Here is a 19,263-nt window from a genome sequence, read left to right as displayed (position 1 = left end):
ACACACACACACACACACACACACACACACACACACACACACACACACTTAAAACTCAACAATAAGCAAACAATCTGATTTAAAAAAATCATTACTTGTTCTCTGGGCTGAAAAACACAGGCGATAACTCACCAAAGAAGATACATGGATGGCAAATAAACACATTAATAGATACTCCTCATCATATGTCATAAGGGAAACAGAAATTGAAACAACAATAAGATACCACTATTAGAATGGCCAAATTCGGGAACACTTACAACATCAAATGCTGCTGAGGATGTTAAGTAACAAATTCTTATTCACTGCTTGTGGGAATGCAAAATGGTACAACTACTTTTGAAGACAGTTTGGCGGTTTCTTAAAAACTAAACATACTTGGGGCGCCTGGGTGGCGCAGTCGGTTAAGCGGCCGACTTCAGCCAGGTCACGATCTCGCGGTCTGTGAGTTCGAGCCCCGCGTCGGGCTCTGGGCTGATGGCTCAGAGCCTGGAGCCTGTTTCCGATTCTGTGTCTCCACCTCTCTCTGCCCCTCCCCCGTTCATGCTCTGTCTCTCTCTGTCCCAAAAATAAATAAAAAAACGTTGAAAAAAAATTAAAAAAAAAAAACAACTAAACATACTTTTTACCATCTGATCCAGTAATCACACTCCTTGCTATCTACCCATTGGAGTTGAAAACTCCACAGAAAAACCTGCACAGGGATGTTTACAGCAGCTTTATTCATAATTGCCAAAACTTGGGAGCAAACAAGATGTCCTTCAATAGGTGGATGGATACATAAACTGTGGCACATCTAGACAATGGAATGTTATTCAGTACTAAAAGAAATGAACTATCAGGCCATGAAAAGACCCAGAAGAACCTTAAGTGCACATCACTAAGTGAAATAAGCCATTCTGAAAAGGCTATATACGGTGTGCAACTATATGACATTCTGGAAAAGGTAAAATTTGGCAACAGGAAAAAGATTGGTGGTTGCCAGGAGTTGGAGGTAGGGGAGGAATCAAAAGGTGGAACACAAAGGGCTTTTAGGGCTTTTAAACACTCTGTATGATATCATAATGATGGAACCTGTCAATATATATTTATCTAGACCCACAGACTGACTGTACAACACCAAGAGTAAAGTCTAATGTGAACTTTAGGTGATTATAACGCGTCAATATACGTTCGGCAATGTAACAAAGTACCACCCTAGTGAGTGATGTTGATTGGGGGGGAGGCCATGTGTGTGTGGGGGCAAGGGATATGTGGGAAATGTCTGTGCCTTCCTCTCCCTTTTGCTGTGAACTTAAAAGTGCTCTAAAAATTGTCTTTATAAAGAAAAATAGAGGCGCCTGGGTGGCTTGGTTGAGTGTCTGACTTTGGCTCAGGTCATGATCTTGCAGTCCATGAGTTTGACCCCTGCATCAGGCTCTGTGCTGAGACCTTGGAGCCCGGAGCCTGGAGCCTGGAGCCTGCTTTGGATTCTGTGTCTCCCTCTCTCTGCCCCTCCCACACTCATGCTCTGTCTCTCTCTCTCTGTCAAAAATAAACATTTAACAAATTTTTTAAAAGAAGAAAAAGAAGAAGGAGAAGGAGGGAAAGGAAGAGGGGGAGGCATAGGAGGGAAAAATGAAATACTGACTCTAGTTGACTCTGGGCCTAGCACTTGTCAATGCACAGACCATATTCTTTGTCAAAGAGAGGGAGAAATTAGACTCACAAGTGAGAAGAGTACAGTTCCAAGTCCAGCATACAATAGGTGCAACCACTGCAAAGAGAAGAAACAATTGTATGTTAAGAAAAAGGTCTGGAATAATGAAAGGGCTCACTTAGTTTACTGCTGTCAGATAAGGACCCAGTATTAAGGAAAGTCACATCTGTGGGGAATTTCATCTTTTTGAACATAGTGGTCAACAGCATCTACTCAATTCCATTCAGCAAACACATGAAAACTACCCTTGCCGAATCAGTTTTGCTAGATAAGTGCTAAACATCTCATGCATGGTAGGACAAGTAGAACATACTAGATACGGTTCACTTCATGCACCATTGCATTGCCCTTCTAGGGCGTCTGCCCCTATACTCACTCTTGGAATGGGTGGCTCTGTGAAAATCGTGACCCTCATATACCCTAGCTAGGGCTAACTGACAAGAGGTGGAAGATGTCTACTCCAACAGCAGTGACTCTCTTGACTGACCAGAAAGTAAGATCAAACAGATGCACCAGGCCAGTCAGAAATCAATTCCCAGAGGCTGTTGCATCATCAGCTACTGTTGGGGCTATTACTATACAGAGAAGGCTGATCAACTCAGCCCAAGAGAGGAATGTGGGATTTCCATTTCTGTGAATCCTGCTGCTTCTTCCCACCTAGGAGTTCCATGAGCTTCCCTGGGTCTTTGCCTTGAGTTAGTCTGGGTAGTGTCTGTTCCTTGCAACCAAAACAGCCCTGATCAGAATATGGGACCGATGTGAATGCCAAAGGGGTTGGCTCTATAGAGGGAGAGGATAAAGAAGTGGTATATAACATCTGAGAAAAATAATGTCATTCACTCTTCAGGACAAGAAAGCTCATCCTAGACAAATAGAGCATTCTGCTAACCAGGGAAGATCCTTGGCCGATGACATAAACCAGGAGTCAGTGACATAGTGTGGGAGGGACAGTATTTCCGGAATGAGCTAATAGTAAGAAAATACCTGATTACTGGAGTCTGAAGAATTCAAAATTGCCAAAGTCAAACAAGCCTGTATACTTACAACAAGGCTCTGTCAAAAGTCTTCCCTTCCATTTAAACATGTGTGTAAGATTAAATATTGTAAATATTTGTGAAAGGAAGTTTACAGGGGGAACAAAGGTTCATCTATCTAGTAGGAAACACTGTTTCTTAACTGCACCTAAATGGTATTGTAAAGACCTATGGAACCAACCTAATAAATATTTGTATTATTCCTACCAATATTATTCCTACCAAGTTGTATTATTATGGCTACCAGCCATAGTAATAAATGGAGAGCTGTGTGGCCTTTTAAGGCACATCTTTGTTATATCTTCGAGTTTACCTCTAAAATATAGATACTACAAAAATAAATAAAAATAAAACAAAATCTCCCTAACTATAAGTCTACATAGTCATTCATAAAGCTAAACCAATTCAGGCTTAACTCTTAGTTATATGTCTGAAGATCACTTAACAAGTCTACTTGTTGCCAAAGAAACTCTTGGATTCAGCAGTTGGGCCAAGTTGGCCTTAGGGCTTTAGTCAAAACGTCACAGGCTCTAGGTCAATCCTCAGTGGAGCTGGCTGCCCATAGGGTCTCCCCACAGGGGCCAATGACAAGCCGGGCCCACACCCCCTCTAGCCTCCATCCACAGATTGTGCTTTGGGAAGAGCATGGCACTGGCGTCCCACAGATCTGGCTTTCATCCCACCCCTACCACTTACTCCTTGTGTAGACCTGGGTGAATTAATTTCTCTGAGCATGTGTTTTTAGCTAAACAATAGATGACACATGTACTTTTCATAAAGGTCATGAGAATTAAATGTAATGCCTATGAGAAAACCACAGGCTTATATCTGATATCTGGTAAGAAGTCAGTGAATATATATAAGGAAGAAAGGAAGGAAGGAAAGCAAGCAAGCAAGCAAGCTGGAATTACTCTACGCTGCCACTGGGAAAGTCTGAAAAGCCCATCACTCCACTTTCATTTCTTCAAACAAGCAGCACCCAGGTATAGGAGAAGTCTGACCAGCCCTGTGGGTAGGTTCACCCCAAGACCCTCTTAGGGAAAGACAGCTATAGTCTAGAGAAGTAGCTCCATTTTCATGCCCCACACTTCCAACAGGACCCCAACCACACCACGCTGGGCGGCCGCAAGGACAGGCCTCACAGACCTCCAGCTACTGGGAGGTGCCTGGCCGCTGTGCTGTGCAGCCCACTGCAGTGAGTTTCTGGGCCACGCCTGTCACTTGTCAGTCACTGGGGAGCAGCAGAGTACTTCCTGGGAGACACAGGACTACAGTCAACTTTAGCTCAAGGAACCCCCCCCCCACTCCCCCTACAGCCTTGCTGAACCTTCCTCGACCTCATGTCTAGAATGTTCCCACTGCCCACCTTCCCTCCCCTTCACCTGGTGTCAGATGTGCTACTGTGGTGGGGCACGTCTTCCAGCCCTCAGAGGCTCCCCAGCCCCTTTTCTCTCACAGACACTTCTCCCGTTCAAGTCCTCACCCAGTTCACCCAACCGAGTGTCTGCTTCACAGAAGATCTAGGCCAACACAACCAGCACTTTGCCCTCTAACAATTCTCTGAGGTTCCCAAACGAGATCCCACTTACATATGAGCGTATGAAGAGGAAGAAAATTCCATAGATGAACAGTACGAAGAGAAAAACAAACAGCATCCCATTTAGCATGGTGAAATCCCACTGAGGAAATATAACACAAAAACAGCTCACTTAGCATCTGGAAGGAATTTCAGGAAGTTTAGAGATGCACCTTATGCCCCATAGATAGAAATTGGCCCATTTGCTAATAATCTACCCTAGACAATTCTGAGAACCACAGACATCCATTTGCCCCTATCACTGAAAAATGCTACGTTAAAAAGTGTGGTGTTGACTGGAATTTGCTTCATGAGGGAGAAGAAGGTAGGAGTATGGATGAAATAACAAGAGCCGTGGATACATGAGGGCTCATTATACTATTCTATTTTTGTATTTATAGGAATAGAATGTACATTTGTATGTACAGTATGGTCATATTTCTGAAAGCATGTGCATAAAATACAGCAATGAACTGGGCGCCTTTCCATGTTTGTATGCATATATTTTAATAAAAATATATACACTAAGCTTTCAAAAATTATTGCTGATTCTTTTGTAATTTTGAAATTTATTAATACGCTTTTTGGTTTTGCCTTCATAAATCAGGGATGAAAACAGCCTGGGGAAGCTGAGGAATTTTTTTAAACAAAGGGGAATATTCATCTTCTGACCTGAACAGAATGATATTATACAGCAAAAGAAGACCCTTGAATCCATGATACTTTCTTGTAAGAGCTTTTTCCTAACTCCTGTATGTCCCCCCTCACTCCTTACTTCTTGCACACCAAGAGAATAATTAGAAGCACTAGGTTTCCACATGTGGTTCTCAAACCAGCACTATCTGGGAAATGCAAATTATTGGGCTGTGTCCCAGACTTTCTGAAGTAGCAACTCCAGGGTGTCCAGAATCTGTGTTTTAACAAACCCTCCAGAGGATTCTGATGGCTGTTTAAAACATGTATGTCTAGAGAGGCGCCTGGGTGGCTCAGTCAGTTAAGCATCTGACTTCGGCTCAGGTCATGATCTCACAGTTTGTGGGTTCGAGTCCCGCGTTGGGCTCTGTGCTGATAGCTTGGAGCCTGGAGCCTGCTTCAGATTCTGTGTCTTCCTCTTACTCTGCCACTCCCCTGCTTTCTCTCTCTCAGAAATAAACATTTTACAAAAAATTGTTTAAAAACATTTTTTTTAAATGTTTATCTTTGAGACAGAGAGAGACAGAGAATGAACAAGGGTGGGTCAGAGAGAGAGAGGGAGACACAGAATCCGAAGCAGGCTCCAGGCTCTGAGCTGTCAGCACAGAGCCCAATGCGGGGCTTGAACTCACAGACCATGAGATCATGACCTGAGCCGAAGTCAGATGCTCAACCGACTGAGACACCCAGGTGCCCCCCAAAAATTGTTTTTAAATACTTGTCTAGAGCTATGCATTCCATACTTATGGCTAGGTAAGCATTCAAAGTGTGGCTAGTCTGAAGTAAAGTATGCTGTAAGTATAATAAAATACACACTGAATTTGAATTTTAGCTCAAAAAAGAAAGTAAAATGTCTCAATATTTGCGTTATATTGTTTACTGAAATGTTAATACCTTGCATACACTGGGTTAAATAAAATATATGATTAAAATTAAATTCACCTGTTTCTTTTTGCTTTTTTTTCTTTTTTTAACGTGGTTACTAGGAAAGTCAGAAGCCAGAAGGCCAAGAAGCTACGGAGGTGAGGCCCACAGGACAGCAGTGAGCAGGAAGGAGGAGAGATAAGAATGGGTCAGCAAGGGCCAAAGGAACACATCTACACACTCCCTTGTGACAGAAATCTTTTCCGGTGATACATACTTTTGTTTGAAGAGCAAATAAAGTGAGCGATAATGTCACCAGAGCAGTCGCTGCTGTTGCCCACAGCACTTCCTCTGCATTACAGAAACTAAAACCAGAGACTGTGATTATTGTTCACATACATACAAAGAAAAGCAAACGCGAGAAAGGAAATATGTATCAAAGACTTACACTGAAACGGCTCCCAGCAGCAGACCTTGAAGAACTGTCTAAAGACAAAATTCACAATCAGAACCCTGGTCCCATAGGCCCAGAATCCAGAGATGATTTAAAGAATGTGTGTTGGCGGGGTCTAGGGCGCGAGTGGGAATATGCACAACCCCGGTGCCCAGAGCTACGGGAAGGTTAATTATGGGACAAAAATAGTAGAACTAAACATTTACCTAACATTCCCCCGAGCCTGACAAGATTCTTCTATTAGTAAAAATTCCTTAGAATGCAGGAGTAACTTTCAGCATATTGATTGCATTAAATGTGTTAGTTAGGAATATGGAAACCATAACAAAAGGTTTATCTGTAAGACCAGATCAAATGGGCCCACCCACACAGACACACCTTAACAATTTATCAAAGCAGGACATTCTGTTTCTACTAATGCTTCACCAACAGTTTCAAGTGCTGACCTTTCCTACAGGGCTTGGGTGAGAGTTGAAAACTTCAAACCCCAGATGAGGGAGGAGGATTGAGACCTTTTCAGGACTGGGGATGGGGCTCCAGGACAGATCTCTACAGAGGGTGGGGCTGCACCTGTAGGTGCCCATCCAGGGCTGGGAAGAGGGCGGCATTGAGGTTGCATCAGGCCGGAGGGTTTCCATGGTTTGCCGGGGCCACGTGGGAGAGGGGCAGGTGCTGAGAGCCAGCAGGTGGTCAAGCCAGAGACCAAAAAAAGGCAACGAGGTTGTAGCTGGGTTCGTGGTCAGGCTCCAGGACAGTGGGCAGGTGGGGTGAGGCAACAGTTAACAGTGGCTGAAGGGCCTGAGAACATTCTCCAGCTGGTAGGGAGCTCCACCAGAGGCAAATCCAGAAACTCGGCTAACCCTCTGGTCCATGGCAAGAGCCAGGAAAGAATGCTCTGGTCTCCAGGAGTACAAATGAAGACACATTTTAACCATGGTGCAAGGACTGCTAGAGTGGCTTTGAACCTCTCCAGCTGGCCAACATCATATAGGATAAGAGATGAGAAGAACTGGAATCCTGAGAGTCCTGGACTGCATCTTTGCGTTTCCCAGACTCGGTGAGTAGTTGCCTGATTCTCTTCTTTGTTAAATCTACCAAAGCTGTCCTTATTTCCACCACAGGTTAAAAACAGTGTATCTGTTCCATGTATACATGATTGTTTTTTTAATTTAATGTTTATTTATGTTCGATAGAGAGACAGAGTGTGACTCTCTGGGGGGAGGGAGAGAGAGAGACAGAGACTGAACTGTAAGTACGAGCCTGACATTGGGCCTGAACTCATGGATCATGAGATCATGACCTGAGCCAAATTTGGAAGCTTATCTGACTGAGCCACCCCCTAGGTGCCCCTACACATGATTTTTTTTTAAGTTTATTTTTTTTAATTAATTTTTTTAACGTTTATTTATTTTTGAGACAGAGAGAGGCAGAGTATGAACGGGGGAGGGTCAGAGAGAGGGAGACACAGAATCTGAAACAGGCTCCAGGCTCTGAGCTGTCAGCACAGAGCCCGACGCGGAGCCCGACGCGGAGCTCGAACTCACCGACCGCGAAATCATGACCTGAGCCGAAGTCGGCCGCTTAACCGACTGAGCCACCCAGGCGCCCCTAAGTTTGAGAGAGAGAAAGAGAGAGAGAGAGAGCACACGCAAGTGAGGGAGGAACAGAGAAAGAGGGAGAGAGAAAATCCCAAGCAGGTTCCGTGCTGTCAGCTCAGAACCTGATACAGGACTCAAACCCACAAACTGTGAGATCATGACCTGGGGTGAAATCGAGAGTCCGATGCCCAACTGACTGAGCCACCCAGGTGCCCCCACATGATATTTTAATAATGTGCTTGCTTCCAAACTTCCGAAGATTTTCTTCTACTTGCTCAAATGCTTCATGTTTTTCCATCTTTAGCAGCACATAAGTGTGTGTGGGGGGGGGGGGGTGGTGGGAGAGAGGATAGTGGGAGGAAGATAGGGCTCAGAAGTAGAGGGAGAGAGAATGATTTAAAGCTGGAAACCACCCTTCAGTTTTCCAAAGAGAACAAGAGGCCTTAGAAGTCAAACCTGCCTGATGGCTTCAAGAGCGCAGAACACAGGCTCAAAATTCTGTGGGACAAAAGCTGTCTTCGGTATGTGTGCTTTTTTTCCCCTCAACTCCTTTTCTGAAATGGTTTCTCCATATATTTCCTAATACTTAGCCAAAACATAAAGTCTACAAAATGCATCTAATTCTTTGCCCCTGTATATTTCTTAAGCTGTTCCCTGCGTCGGGATAAACAACAAAACCTCAGAGATGAGAGCTTTGATCTCTTCTTGTGATAAGCATTAAAAACATGGAAAATTTTTAAATAAAACATTCAAGTATTTTTAGAAAAGTACCTCCTCTCCCCATCCTATCACCTCTGCTCTAGGACTAGGCTCTAGTATAGTTAGCTTTCTATGCCTGGTTTTTAACCTGCACTTCTTCCTGAGTGTAGTCTGTCCAGGAACTAGGAAACCCCATCTGCTCCCCCGAGTGATGAGCAAGGTATCCACGCCAGGTAAGAAAGGCCTTTCAATGCACTGGCAGCCAAGGAATGCCCAGATGCGGGCATCAGAGAGCTAGTCTCCAGAGGAAGATGTGCTTCCCAACATATAAATCACACTAGACACTGAGCTATCTGCATGCTGAGAATGTCACCACTGGTCATGTGTCCTTACTCTCTTTGACCACCCGAAGGCACAGGCCCAGATCTAGGCTCATCACACTCAAGTGCAGAGGATTATGCATTTAAAAATTTTTTCATTGAAGTACAGTTGACATACAATACTGTGTTAGTTTCAGGTATATAGCACAGTGATTTGACAATTATACATGTTGCAAAATGCTTACCACAATAAATACAGTATCAACTGCCATCATACAATATTATTGACTATATTCCCCTGGAACTTTCCATCCCTCTCATTCATTTATAACTGGAAGTTTTTAACTCTTAAAATCCTTCACCTATTTTGCCTATCCTCCCCATTCCCACTCACAACCACCAGCTTTTTCTCTGTATTTGTGAATCTGGTTCTGTTTTGTTTGCTTATTCATTTGTTCTGTTGTGTTTTGTTTTGGGTTCCACATATAAGTGAAATCGTATGATATTCGTCTTTCTCTAACTTATTTCACTTTGCACTTACCCTCAAGGTCCATCCATGTTATCACAGATGGCAAGATTTAATTCTTTCTATGGCTGAATAACATTCCATTGTACATATGTCCACATCTTCTTTATCCACTCATCTATCAGTGAGCACTTAGGTTGCTTCCATATCTTGGCTATTGTTTTGTTGTTGTTCTTATTTTAGAGAGAGAGTGAGAGATTGCACTTGAGGTGGGAAGAGGGGCAGAGGGAGACAGAGAGGATCTTAAGCAGACTCCATACTCAGCGCAGAGCCCAATGGGGCGCTTGATCCCACGACCCTGGGCTCATGACCTGAGCCGAAATCAAGAGTTAGACACTCAACCGACTGAGCAACCCAGGGGCCCCCCTATCTTGGCTATTGTAAATAATGCTGCAATAAACATAGGGTACATATATCTTTTTCAATTAGTGTTTTCATTCTTTGGGAAGATACCCAGAAGTGGAATTAGTGGATCATATGGTATTTCTAATTTTAAATTTTTGGAGAAACTCCATACTGTTTTCCACAGTGACTGTACCAATTTATATTCCCATCAACAGGCCAAGAGGGCTCCGTTTTTGCCACCACTTATTTCTTGTCTTTTTGATACTAGCCATTCTGACTCGTGTGAAGTGACATCTCAATGCATTTCCGTAACTAGTCACCTTAAGCATCTATTCATCTGTTGGCCATCCATATGTCTTCTCTGGGAAAATGTCTATTCAGATTCTCTGTGCATTTTTAGTTAGATTTTTTTGGTATGATTTTTTGGTAGATTTTTTTAGATTTCATTTGTATGAGTATCTATCTATATAGCTATATAGATAAGATATAGATCTATATTAGCTTCTTCTAAGATAAATGATTTGCAAATATCTTCTCCCATTCAGTAGGTTGCCTCTTTGTTTTGTTGACGATGGTTTCCTTCACTGTGCAAGAGTTTTTAATCTGATGTAGTCCCAATTTTTTGTTTGTTTGTTTCCCTTGCCTGAGGAGACTGATCCAAAAAAAATTGCTAAGGCCAATGTTACAAGAGTTTACTGCCTATGTTTTCTTTTAAGAGTTTTATAGTTTCAGGTCTTACACTTAGGTATTTAATCCATTTTTATTTCATTTTTGTTTATGGTATAAGAAAGCAGTCCAGTGTCATTCTTTCTTCCATATGGCTGTCCAGTTTTCGCAACATCATTTGTTGAAGAGACTGTCTTTTCTCCATTGTATATTCTCGTCTCCTTTATAGATTAATTGACCATATAATTGTGGGTTTATTTATTCTATTCCATTGATCTATGTGTCTGTTTTGAGCCACTATCATACTGTTTTGATTCCTATAGCTTTGTAGCATATCTTGAAATCTAGAATTATCTTGAAATCTGGAATGGTGATACCTCCAGTTTTGTTCTTCTTTCTCAAGATTGCTTTGGCTATTCAGGGAGCATATGCATTTTGTACACTAACCACTGACTTTATTTTCCTACCCTTATTTTTCCTTTCATCAGATTTCCCTACCAGTTTATCTTATCCTCTTATATTGTGGGTGTTTTTATAAGCTGCCTCAAGGGGCGCCTGGGTGGCGCAGTCGGTTAAGTGTCCGACTTCAGCCAGGTCACGATCTCGCGGTCCGTGAGTTCGAGCCCCGCGTCAGGCTCTGGGCTGATGGCTCAGAGCCTGGAGCCTGTTTCCGATTCTGAGTCTCCCTCTCTCTCTGCCCCTCTCCCGTTCATGCTCTGTCTCTCTCTGTCCCAAAAATAAATAAACGTTGAAAAAAAAAAAAAAAAACTTTATAAGCTGCCTCAAAACTCATATGGAACCAGATGAGGAATAAATCAATTGGTACATAAATCTTCACAATGGAAGGGTGCTGAGTTCCTGGAATCCTTGTGGGCAGCACAGAAAGGAACTGGCTACAAGAAAAGGAGCCACACATTTTCTGTGACCCAGAGAGAGCAGCACTGATCCACAAAGAAAGGACCTATGTGGTGAGACCTTGTGAGTGGAAGCCCCACAGGAGGCGCTGGTGAAACAGGAACCAGACCGTGCTGAAATGAGGAGAGCCCAGGACCAGAAGCCCCAGCCTCACCCCCAACTTTCTGGAAAAGCCAGAGGTGCAAGGTGGGGAACTAAGGGAACCTATGCTGACCTGGGTTTCTGCACCCAGTGAGACTTGAAATAGAAATAAGAGAACTCTTACAAAAATAAAGTATACTTCAAACACATGAGTTTGTGAACTAAATGTGGAATCCACTCTCCATAACAGAATGTGTTTGTTGTGCTCGGCAGAGGGCCATTAACAGTCAAGTTAACTGTTCCTGAAATGGAGCTTGGATTCTGAGCATGTTCCCCACATGGCCTCCCAGAGGCAAGGTCGCTGGCAATAATGACTTGCTCAGTGTCCCCAGATTCTCTAGCTTTAGTAAAAGGGCATGGATACGATCTCATAAACAAGTTTATGACTTTGTTACAGACAGGATTGAGCCCAGAGGACATCTCACAAATAATTTCTATCTCTATTATTCCACAAGAAGATTTTCCACGATAGAGGCAGAATTAATAATGTGTCAAAAATATATTTCACAGGTGAGCTAACAACACATGCTAACAAAGTTTACTTACAAATACTCCCAGGAGAATGTAATTCACAGGCACCTGACGCTGGAGATTCCCACAACAAGCAAATACAATAAGTACACCAAAAAATGCTGGCCTGAGGGTAATTGAAAGCCATGTGTTATTTGTTTCCAGTGATTTTATCAAATGATACAGGTAGATGAATAGAGACAGAAATATACGTTATTATCTGATAATCACTATTATAAACAAAACTGCATGCAGATTATTACCTTTACTTCTTTTTTTTTAGCTTTTAAAACTAACTTTTCTTATTTTCATCCACAGAATTTAAAAAATTTTTATTTTGAAATAATTATAGATTCACAAAAAGTTGCCAAGAGACAGAGGTCTCATGCATCCTTTACTCAGTTTCCCTCAAAGGTTACATCTTACATAAATATAGTATAATACCAAAGCCAGTGATTTGACATTGGTACAAGGTATATATAATGCTATGTCATAGAACTTGGACACAAATCTATGAGTAGGCATGTGTAACCAGCACCACAATCAAGATTTGAAACTATCCCATCATTAAAACCTCAACAAAGATCTCCTTCATGCCATCTCTTTATGGTACACAACACACACACACACACACACACACACACACACACACACACACACCCTAGCTCCTTAGAACCACTAAGTTGCTTGTTTTCCATCTCTATGATTTTATCATTTCAAGAATGTTATACCTTCACCTAATTTTTAATAAAGAACCTCAGTCAATAGCTAATAGAAAAAAAACACATTTTATTAAATCCAAGAATACTTACAAGATTGCATAGGTGAACCAGGCATTCATGAGCACCCAAGCTTTTAAACCCTTCCTGGTTAAAAAATAATATAGTTTTAAATGATAAATTGTTTATTTTTCTAACTAATGTAATATTTCAGTAGAAGTAAAACAATCTCATGGGAAAGGGGTAAACCCTTAATCATTGGCAATGATAAATGAGGAGTTAAATGGTGAAACATATAACCATACCTTGCTTCTTAAAATATATTTATAAAAAGATAGTCATAATAAGTTGTAAGTTAAATTTGTATGAATGCAAATGTCCTGGTGACATTTTTATTTTTAAAAAATACTGCTAAGGGGCGCCTGGGTGGCGCAGTCAGTTAAGCGTCCGACTTCAGCCAGGTCACGATCTCGCAGTCCATGAGTTCGAGCCCCGCGTCAGACTCTGGGCTGATGGCTCGGAGCCTGGAGCCTGTTTCCGATTCTGTGTCTCCCTCTCTCTCTGCCCCTCCCCCGTTCATGCTCTGTCTCTCTCTGTCCCAAAATAAATATAAAAAACGTTGAAAAAAAAATTAAAAAATACTGCTAAGTGTACAAAGCAAAGAAAATCAATTTCTCATATATTTGTTTTGTAAATAAAGATTTTCACAGGATAGGTTTAAGCAGTGATGGGTCATAGTCCCTGAAATAATTTCAACATTCCAAGTCTCCAAGGCCTCCATAATCTCACCTTTTTTCCTTTATCCACTTTCATCTGTGGAAATAGCCAGGGAAAATAGAAAATGAAATAGCGCCCCAAAAAGACTAAGACAAAAAGATCTTGGCTTAGGAAGTTAAAGTAAAACTGTGGAAATCTACCAACACCTTGGTCTAAGAGTTGCCTCAGAAACAACAAAGCTATAGAGATATTATATCCTATGAATGATTAAGAAAAAATAGATATTTTTTAATGAACAAAATTGAGTTGATTCGATAAGAATTAATGTGAACAACTTTAATATTTCATTTACATCAGTAACAAAGACTTACCAGAAAATAAACACGCTGATAATCGCCCCAGTGACCACCAACTGAGGCGACAGGATCAGGAACACTTTTATAATGAAAGCTGAAGAGACAGAAACATTATGTTTATGATACAATGTTCAAAAGTAAAAAAAGAAATATAGGGGCGTCTGCGTGGCTCAGTTGGTTAAGTGGCCACTTCGGTTCAGGTCATGATCTCATGGTTTGTGAGTTCGAGTCTTGAATCAGGCTCTGTGACAGCTCAGAGCCTGGAGACTGCTTCAGATTCTGTGTCTCCCTCTCTCTCTGCCCTTCCCCTTCTCTCTCTCTCTCTCTCTCTCTCTCTCTCTCTCTCTCTCTCTCACACACACACACACACACACATTCTCTCTCTCTCAAAAATAAACATTAAAAAAATTTTTAATAGAAATGTAATTACCTATTTTTGATACTTAAAAGAATATTTCCTCTGTTTTGTTTTTTTTTTTGAGGATGGGAAAAGGAGTAGTAGTTTAGAGTCAGCAAATGGAATAACCACAAAAATACAGCTCTACAGAACTTGTGGGAAATATTCCATTTGGATGGTTAGAGGTGTTTTATTGGCCATCTGAGGATTTATCCACAGAAGTCCCAAAAACCTAAAAGACAAACCCAGGAACTTAATTCCTTATGATTCACACCCTGTCCTCCTTAGGACCACAAGTGACCTGAAAGTCTCTGAATATTGCAGGCCATTACTAGGGATCCAGCTCCCGCATGCATGCAGAATGGAGCACTGAGAGGCCTCAAAGCTGCGGGTAGCGAGGGTGGTTAGCCCTTGGAGATGGCCTTGGGCTGCCCTGAAGTTTGCAGATTTCCCACCACTTTTCTTGCCAGCCTTCCTGCCTTCAGCAACTCCCTTCCCTTCTACTCGAGCAGACATCAGGTAACACAAGGGATTACAAGACCAAGGGGTTCGCAGCCGCACTCCCGAGCACAATACAGAACATGTCGGCATCTCCTTTTGCTAACTTCCTACTGCACAGGTTTTTCTAGAGTGCTCTGAATATGGTGCTGGGGATGACAATGAACTGTTTTGTAGCTTTCTCTCAATTTTAAAAGGAGAAAAAAAAAACAGAGAGTGCTGCTTAAAGATGACTTAAAGGACTGTCAACTGTGCCGTTTTGCTGTGTGGTTTCTATGCACAGGAAGGGTGACAACAAAGAAATGGGACTGAGCTATGTTAATAAAGATACCAGAACATATGTGCCCGATTTTGGGCTGCCTACATTAAAACATTCATGTAATCAACATTTATTTCACCTCTACTATGTCTCAGGGACTGGGAGGGAATGCTTTTTTTTAATGTTTATTTTATTTTTGACAGGGGGTGGGGGGGGAAGGAAGGGAGGGAGGGGCAAAGAGAGGGGAAGAATACATACAAAAGGGTGAATTGGATCCTTCCTTAGGTCATACATACACAAAAACTAATTATTAGTTTAAAATGGATGGAGGGGTGCCTGGGTGGCTCAGTTGGTTGAGTGTCCAACTCTTGATTTCGGCTCAGGTCATGATCTCACAGTCCAGTCTGTGAGTTCGAGTCTCATGTTGGGCTCTGCATTGTCAGCACAAAGCCTGCTTGGGATTCTCTCTCTCTTTGTCCCTCCCCCATTGGTGATTTCTCTCGCTCTCTCTCTCAAAATAATGTTTTTTCTTTAAAAAAAAGATAGATAGGGGCGCCTGGGTGGCGCAGTCGGTTAAGCGTCCGACTTCAGCCAGGTCACGATCTCGCGGTCCGGGAGTTCGAGCCCCGCGTCGGGCTCTGGGCTGATGGCTGGGAGCCTGGAGCCTGTTTCCGATTCTGTGTCTCCCTCTCTCTCTGCCCCTCCCCCGTTCATGCTCTGTCTCTCTCTGTCCCAAAAATAAATAAACGTTGAAAAAAAAAAAAAGATAGATAATAAGAAGTGTTGACAAGGACTTGGGAGAAATAGGAACCCTCATACATTGCTGGTTGGAATGTAAATGATGCAGTCACTTTGGAAAAGTTTGGCAGTTCCTCTTAATGTTAAACAGAGTTACCACATAGCTTAGCAAGTCCTAGGTATCTACCCAAGAGAAATGAAGATGTATCTCTACACAAAAACTCAAATATGAATATTGACCACAGCATTATTCATAATAACCAAAAAGTAGAAACAACCCAAATGTCTATCAACTGCAGGATAAATTGTGGTAGGGTCCCCTCCCTAAGGAAAGAAAAAAAAAAAGCCTCAAGGCAACCTGACTATATGCATAGGTGACAACATCCCTCAGGACCTTGTAACATGAGACCACATAATCAGACTACATGTTTGTGTGTTACCATATATGGGAGACGAAGTAAAAAAATACATAGAAAACTACACCACGTGGCGTTCGGGGCTCAGTTCTTTGGGTACGAACCCAACTGAGCGGTGCCAGCAGGAATAAAGTTGCTTCCTGGAAAGAAAAGCCTCAGTGTTACAACTCTCTGTGCGAGAATTCTGCTACATTACTGGGGGGCTCGTCCGGGATTCAGACAGTGCATTTCCACCTCCTTTGCCACCAGGGCTGCAAACCTCGGGGTGCCGGGAGAGGCAGCCTCACCTGGTGCCAGCAGGCCGCTTGATCCACAGGAGACCAGCCCTCCTGGCACACGGGGGCAATAACCCCTGTATGTGCTCATGGAACCCAAGAGGCCCAGGAACCGGCTCAGGGATGCCCATCAGCCTTCTAAGAACCCAGGTTCGTTTTGGCAGACCTGCCCGTAAGAGGCAGAAGGGGAGCTTGATCACCTCCCAGAGGTGCACTAGTAGCTCCACAAGGGACGAGGAACGAAGCTGCAACACTAAGGTGTTGTTGCTGGGCAGCAGGTTGGAGTCGCCGTGTGACTGTGTATGGGGACTTGTGTCTCCTTCATTTCCTTGGTCAAGGACTATAGTTTGAGCCAACTGTCTCTGGTTATTCTACCTCAGAACAGGGACTTGAGGGAATATTACCAAGCAGCTGCCAAAACTCCTTTTGTTTTGGGGAAATTCCCTGTCTTCTCAGGACTGATGTGGACTGTCTCGTTCCACTGGTGGCAAACAAAACAAAAGAAACCTGGAGTCTGCTCCTCTGTCTGAGCTGCCAAGATTTAAAACTGGGAATTCTCTTCTCTGCCTTCCGCTGGCACCTGTCTCTTCTGCCTTCCCTTCCCCGCTCCTGTTTCTGCACCACCTGGGGGGCGGCTGGCACAACTGGCTCCTCAATGCCTCAGGCACCATCAGCTCCTCCTCCCACCCTAGATGTCCAGGAACAAAGACCACCGATGTCAGATTTCCCCACCAACGTTGCAGGTAAAAATTAACCAAGGGGAACAAATTGTCTTACGTGGACTCAAGTAAAACGTATTCAGTGTTTAAGCTAATTTAAGTTTGTTGGTTTGAGATAGATGATGTTTATCAACATTGAAAAAACTTTTATTCTACCTTGATTTGCTGAGGGTCAAATAAGCTCATGTTATCTCTGTTCCAATTTGTTAACAAAAGGATGACTTAAAGTGACAGTTAATTTTGTCGGTCTCTTAAGTTTTCATGGGTAATTGTTAAGATAGCTTTTAAAGTCTTTGGTAACCTAAAATGTTAAAGTTTTGCTTGCATGCATGCTAAATTGAGATTGAATTCATTCCATATCTAATGAGATAAGAGGCTAAACCACTAATTACTAGATGTAGGTTTGTGCTTCTGACTTGTTGCAGAAATAAACAAAGGATATTTGGAACTGTTGAAAAACATGCTTTGTGCTTAATGGATTCATAAGTTTGCCATTTAAAAAAATTCTGATGTAAGGGGCGCCTGGGTGGCGCAGTCGGTTAAGCGTCCGACTTCAGCCAGGTCATGATCTCACGGTCCGTGAGTTCGAGCCCCGCGTCGGGCTCTGGGCTGATGGCTCGGAGCCTGGAGCCTGTTTCCGATTCTGTGTCTCCCTCTCTCTCTGCCCCTCCCCCGTTCATGCTCTGTCTCTCTCTGTCCCAAAAATAAATAAAAGTTGAAAAAAAAATTAAAAAAAATTCTGATGTAACATAGAGTTCACAATTGGTTACTACTTAGTTTTCACTGAAGACTAAGGTTTCTAAGAGTTAAAATTCTGCTACATGTAGTTAAAACTGATAAAAATAAGAAAACCAACTCTGTATGTAGAAAGTAGTAGATATGAAAGAAAGATATAAGAAATGGAAATATATTTTTGTTGAAGGTAAAAAAAAAAGTAATTTTGTCCTAAATGAGACTGGTTATTTGGAGAGAAATGGCTTGGGACAAAATCTAAATGCAAGGAAAAATTGTAGAATGTTCGTGAAGGAAAATATTTAAAAAGAAATTATATGTGTGGTCAGGATGGACTAAGGTTAAAATAAATGGATTATAAAAGTACACAGGGTTGAGATTAAAATTCTTCCTCCTTTGATCCAAAGGCTGGGAAAATGACAATACCCTCAGTGCGGTCCTCCAAATCCTTCCTATTTGTGTTGTTCCTATTTAGCAGAGGAATGGATGCCTCTGCCATATGAGGGATAGATAATATACAAAGGGCTTTTACTAAGATACAGGAGAGCCATTTTACTAAACGTAGCCCACTGTATGCCAAAAATGGATTTCCACATGACTGAAACATATTTATGTGGGCGTTGTTGAAAAAGGCAGGGGAATAGACCTTGACTTTGGCTCTTTAACCCCTTCTCTCAATGGCCAATGATCAATATATAATATATTGCTGGGCCAAAATAAAATTAGTACATCCTATGGCAACCAGGAAAGTCTTGCTTAGTCACAGTCCATACTCCCAAGGTCCTACAGGTGGGAAACAGAGGGGTAAAAACAAACAAACAAACAAAAAGACAAAACAAAACAAACTGGAAAGACCAGGCCAGCTCTCAAAGGTAAGGTCAAGCCCGGGTAAGAATGACTACTCCCAGCACCTCACAAGCCTGACAGGGCTTTTGGCTGCCAGTCGCATAGCCAGCCAAAACAAGAGGCCAGGGAGATGAGGTTTCTCCTGGCCAGCTATAGGAAATTGAGATAAGGGACAACTTTCTTCCTTTTTCCTACAGATGGGTAATTCCCCAACCAAGGCCATTACTCCTTTGGAATGCATTATGATTGTCTTTTGCACCAAGGCTTGGCCCCAATACAAATTGGAAAAGGGAACCTGGACACCAGAGGAAAATATCAATGACAATACAACCCTACAATTGGACATGTTTTACAAATGTGAAGGGAAATAGGGAGAATTCCCTTATGTTCATTGTTTTGGGGCCTTAAGAAAAAATCTTATGTATGTATATATATATAAACATATATAAAAGCATATATAGAAGCATATATATATAAGCACACACATTATATATATCATATATTATAATATATGATATATTAATATAATATATAGTATATATTATATATGT

At 42.2% G+C, this 19,263-nt stretch overlaps 1 protein-coding gene and 1 long non-coding RNA gene across 4 annotated transcripts in view; one reads left to right on the top strand and one right to left on the bottom strand.

The window, feature by feature from the left end:
• The window catches only part of LOC121028749 (protein lifeguard 1-like), a 33,103-nt gene that overhangs the window by 3,454 nt on the left and 10,386 nt on the right, over positions 1-19,263 (bottom strand). For 2 of the 3 annotated variants that reach the window (XM_040472698.1, XM_040472697.1), the window contains 7 exons: positions 13,848-13,926; positions 12,853-12,906; positions 12,077-12,167; positions 6,315-6,352; positions 6,144-6,231; positions 4,323-4,412; positions 1,709-1,756 (listed from right to left, as the gene is read on the bottom strand). In XM_040472698.1, the coding sequence (XP_040328632.1) occupies positions 1,709-1,756; positions 4,323-4,412; positions 6,144-6,231; positions 6,315-6,352; positions 12,077-12,167; positions 12,853-12,906; positions 13,848-13,926 (488 nt within the window). Of the gene's footprint in view, positions 1-1,708; positions 1,757-4,322; positions 4,413-5,967; positions 6,232-6,314; positions 6,353-12,076; positions 12,168-12,852; positions 12,907-13,847; positions 13,927-19,263 lie in introns of those variants that run through there. The other variant, XM_040472699.1, reaches the window with a different exon arrangement.
• Positions 4,651-6,181, top strand: LOC121028750 (uncharacterized). The gene is made up of 2 exons (XR_005789416.1): positions 4,651-5,038; positions 5,989-6,181. It is a non-coding gene; the product is annotated as an uncharacterized LOC121028750 (long non-coding RNA).

Source organism: Herpailurus yagouaroundi, unplaced genomic scaffold, assembly GCF_014898765.1.
Source record: "Herpailurus yagouaroundi ecotype Mexico unplaced genomic scaffold, PumYag 100, whole genome shotgun sequence".
Taxonomy (NCBI): Eukaryota; Metazoa; Chordata; class Mammalia; order Carnivora; family Felidae; genus Herpailurus; species Herpailurus yagouaroundi.
This window is presented reverse-complemented; position numbering and strand designations above follow the sequence as displayed.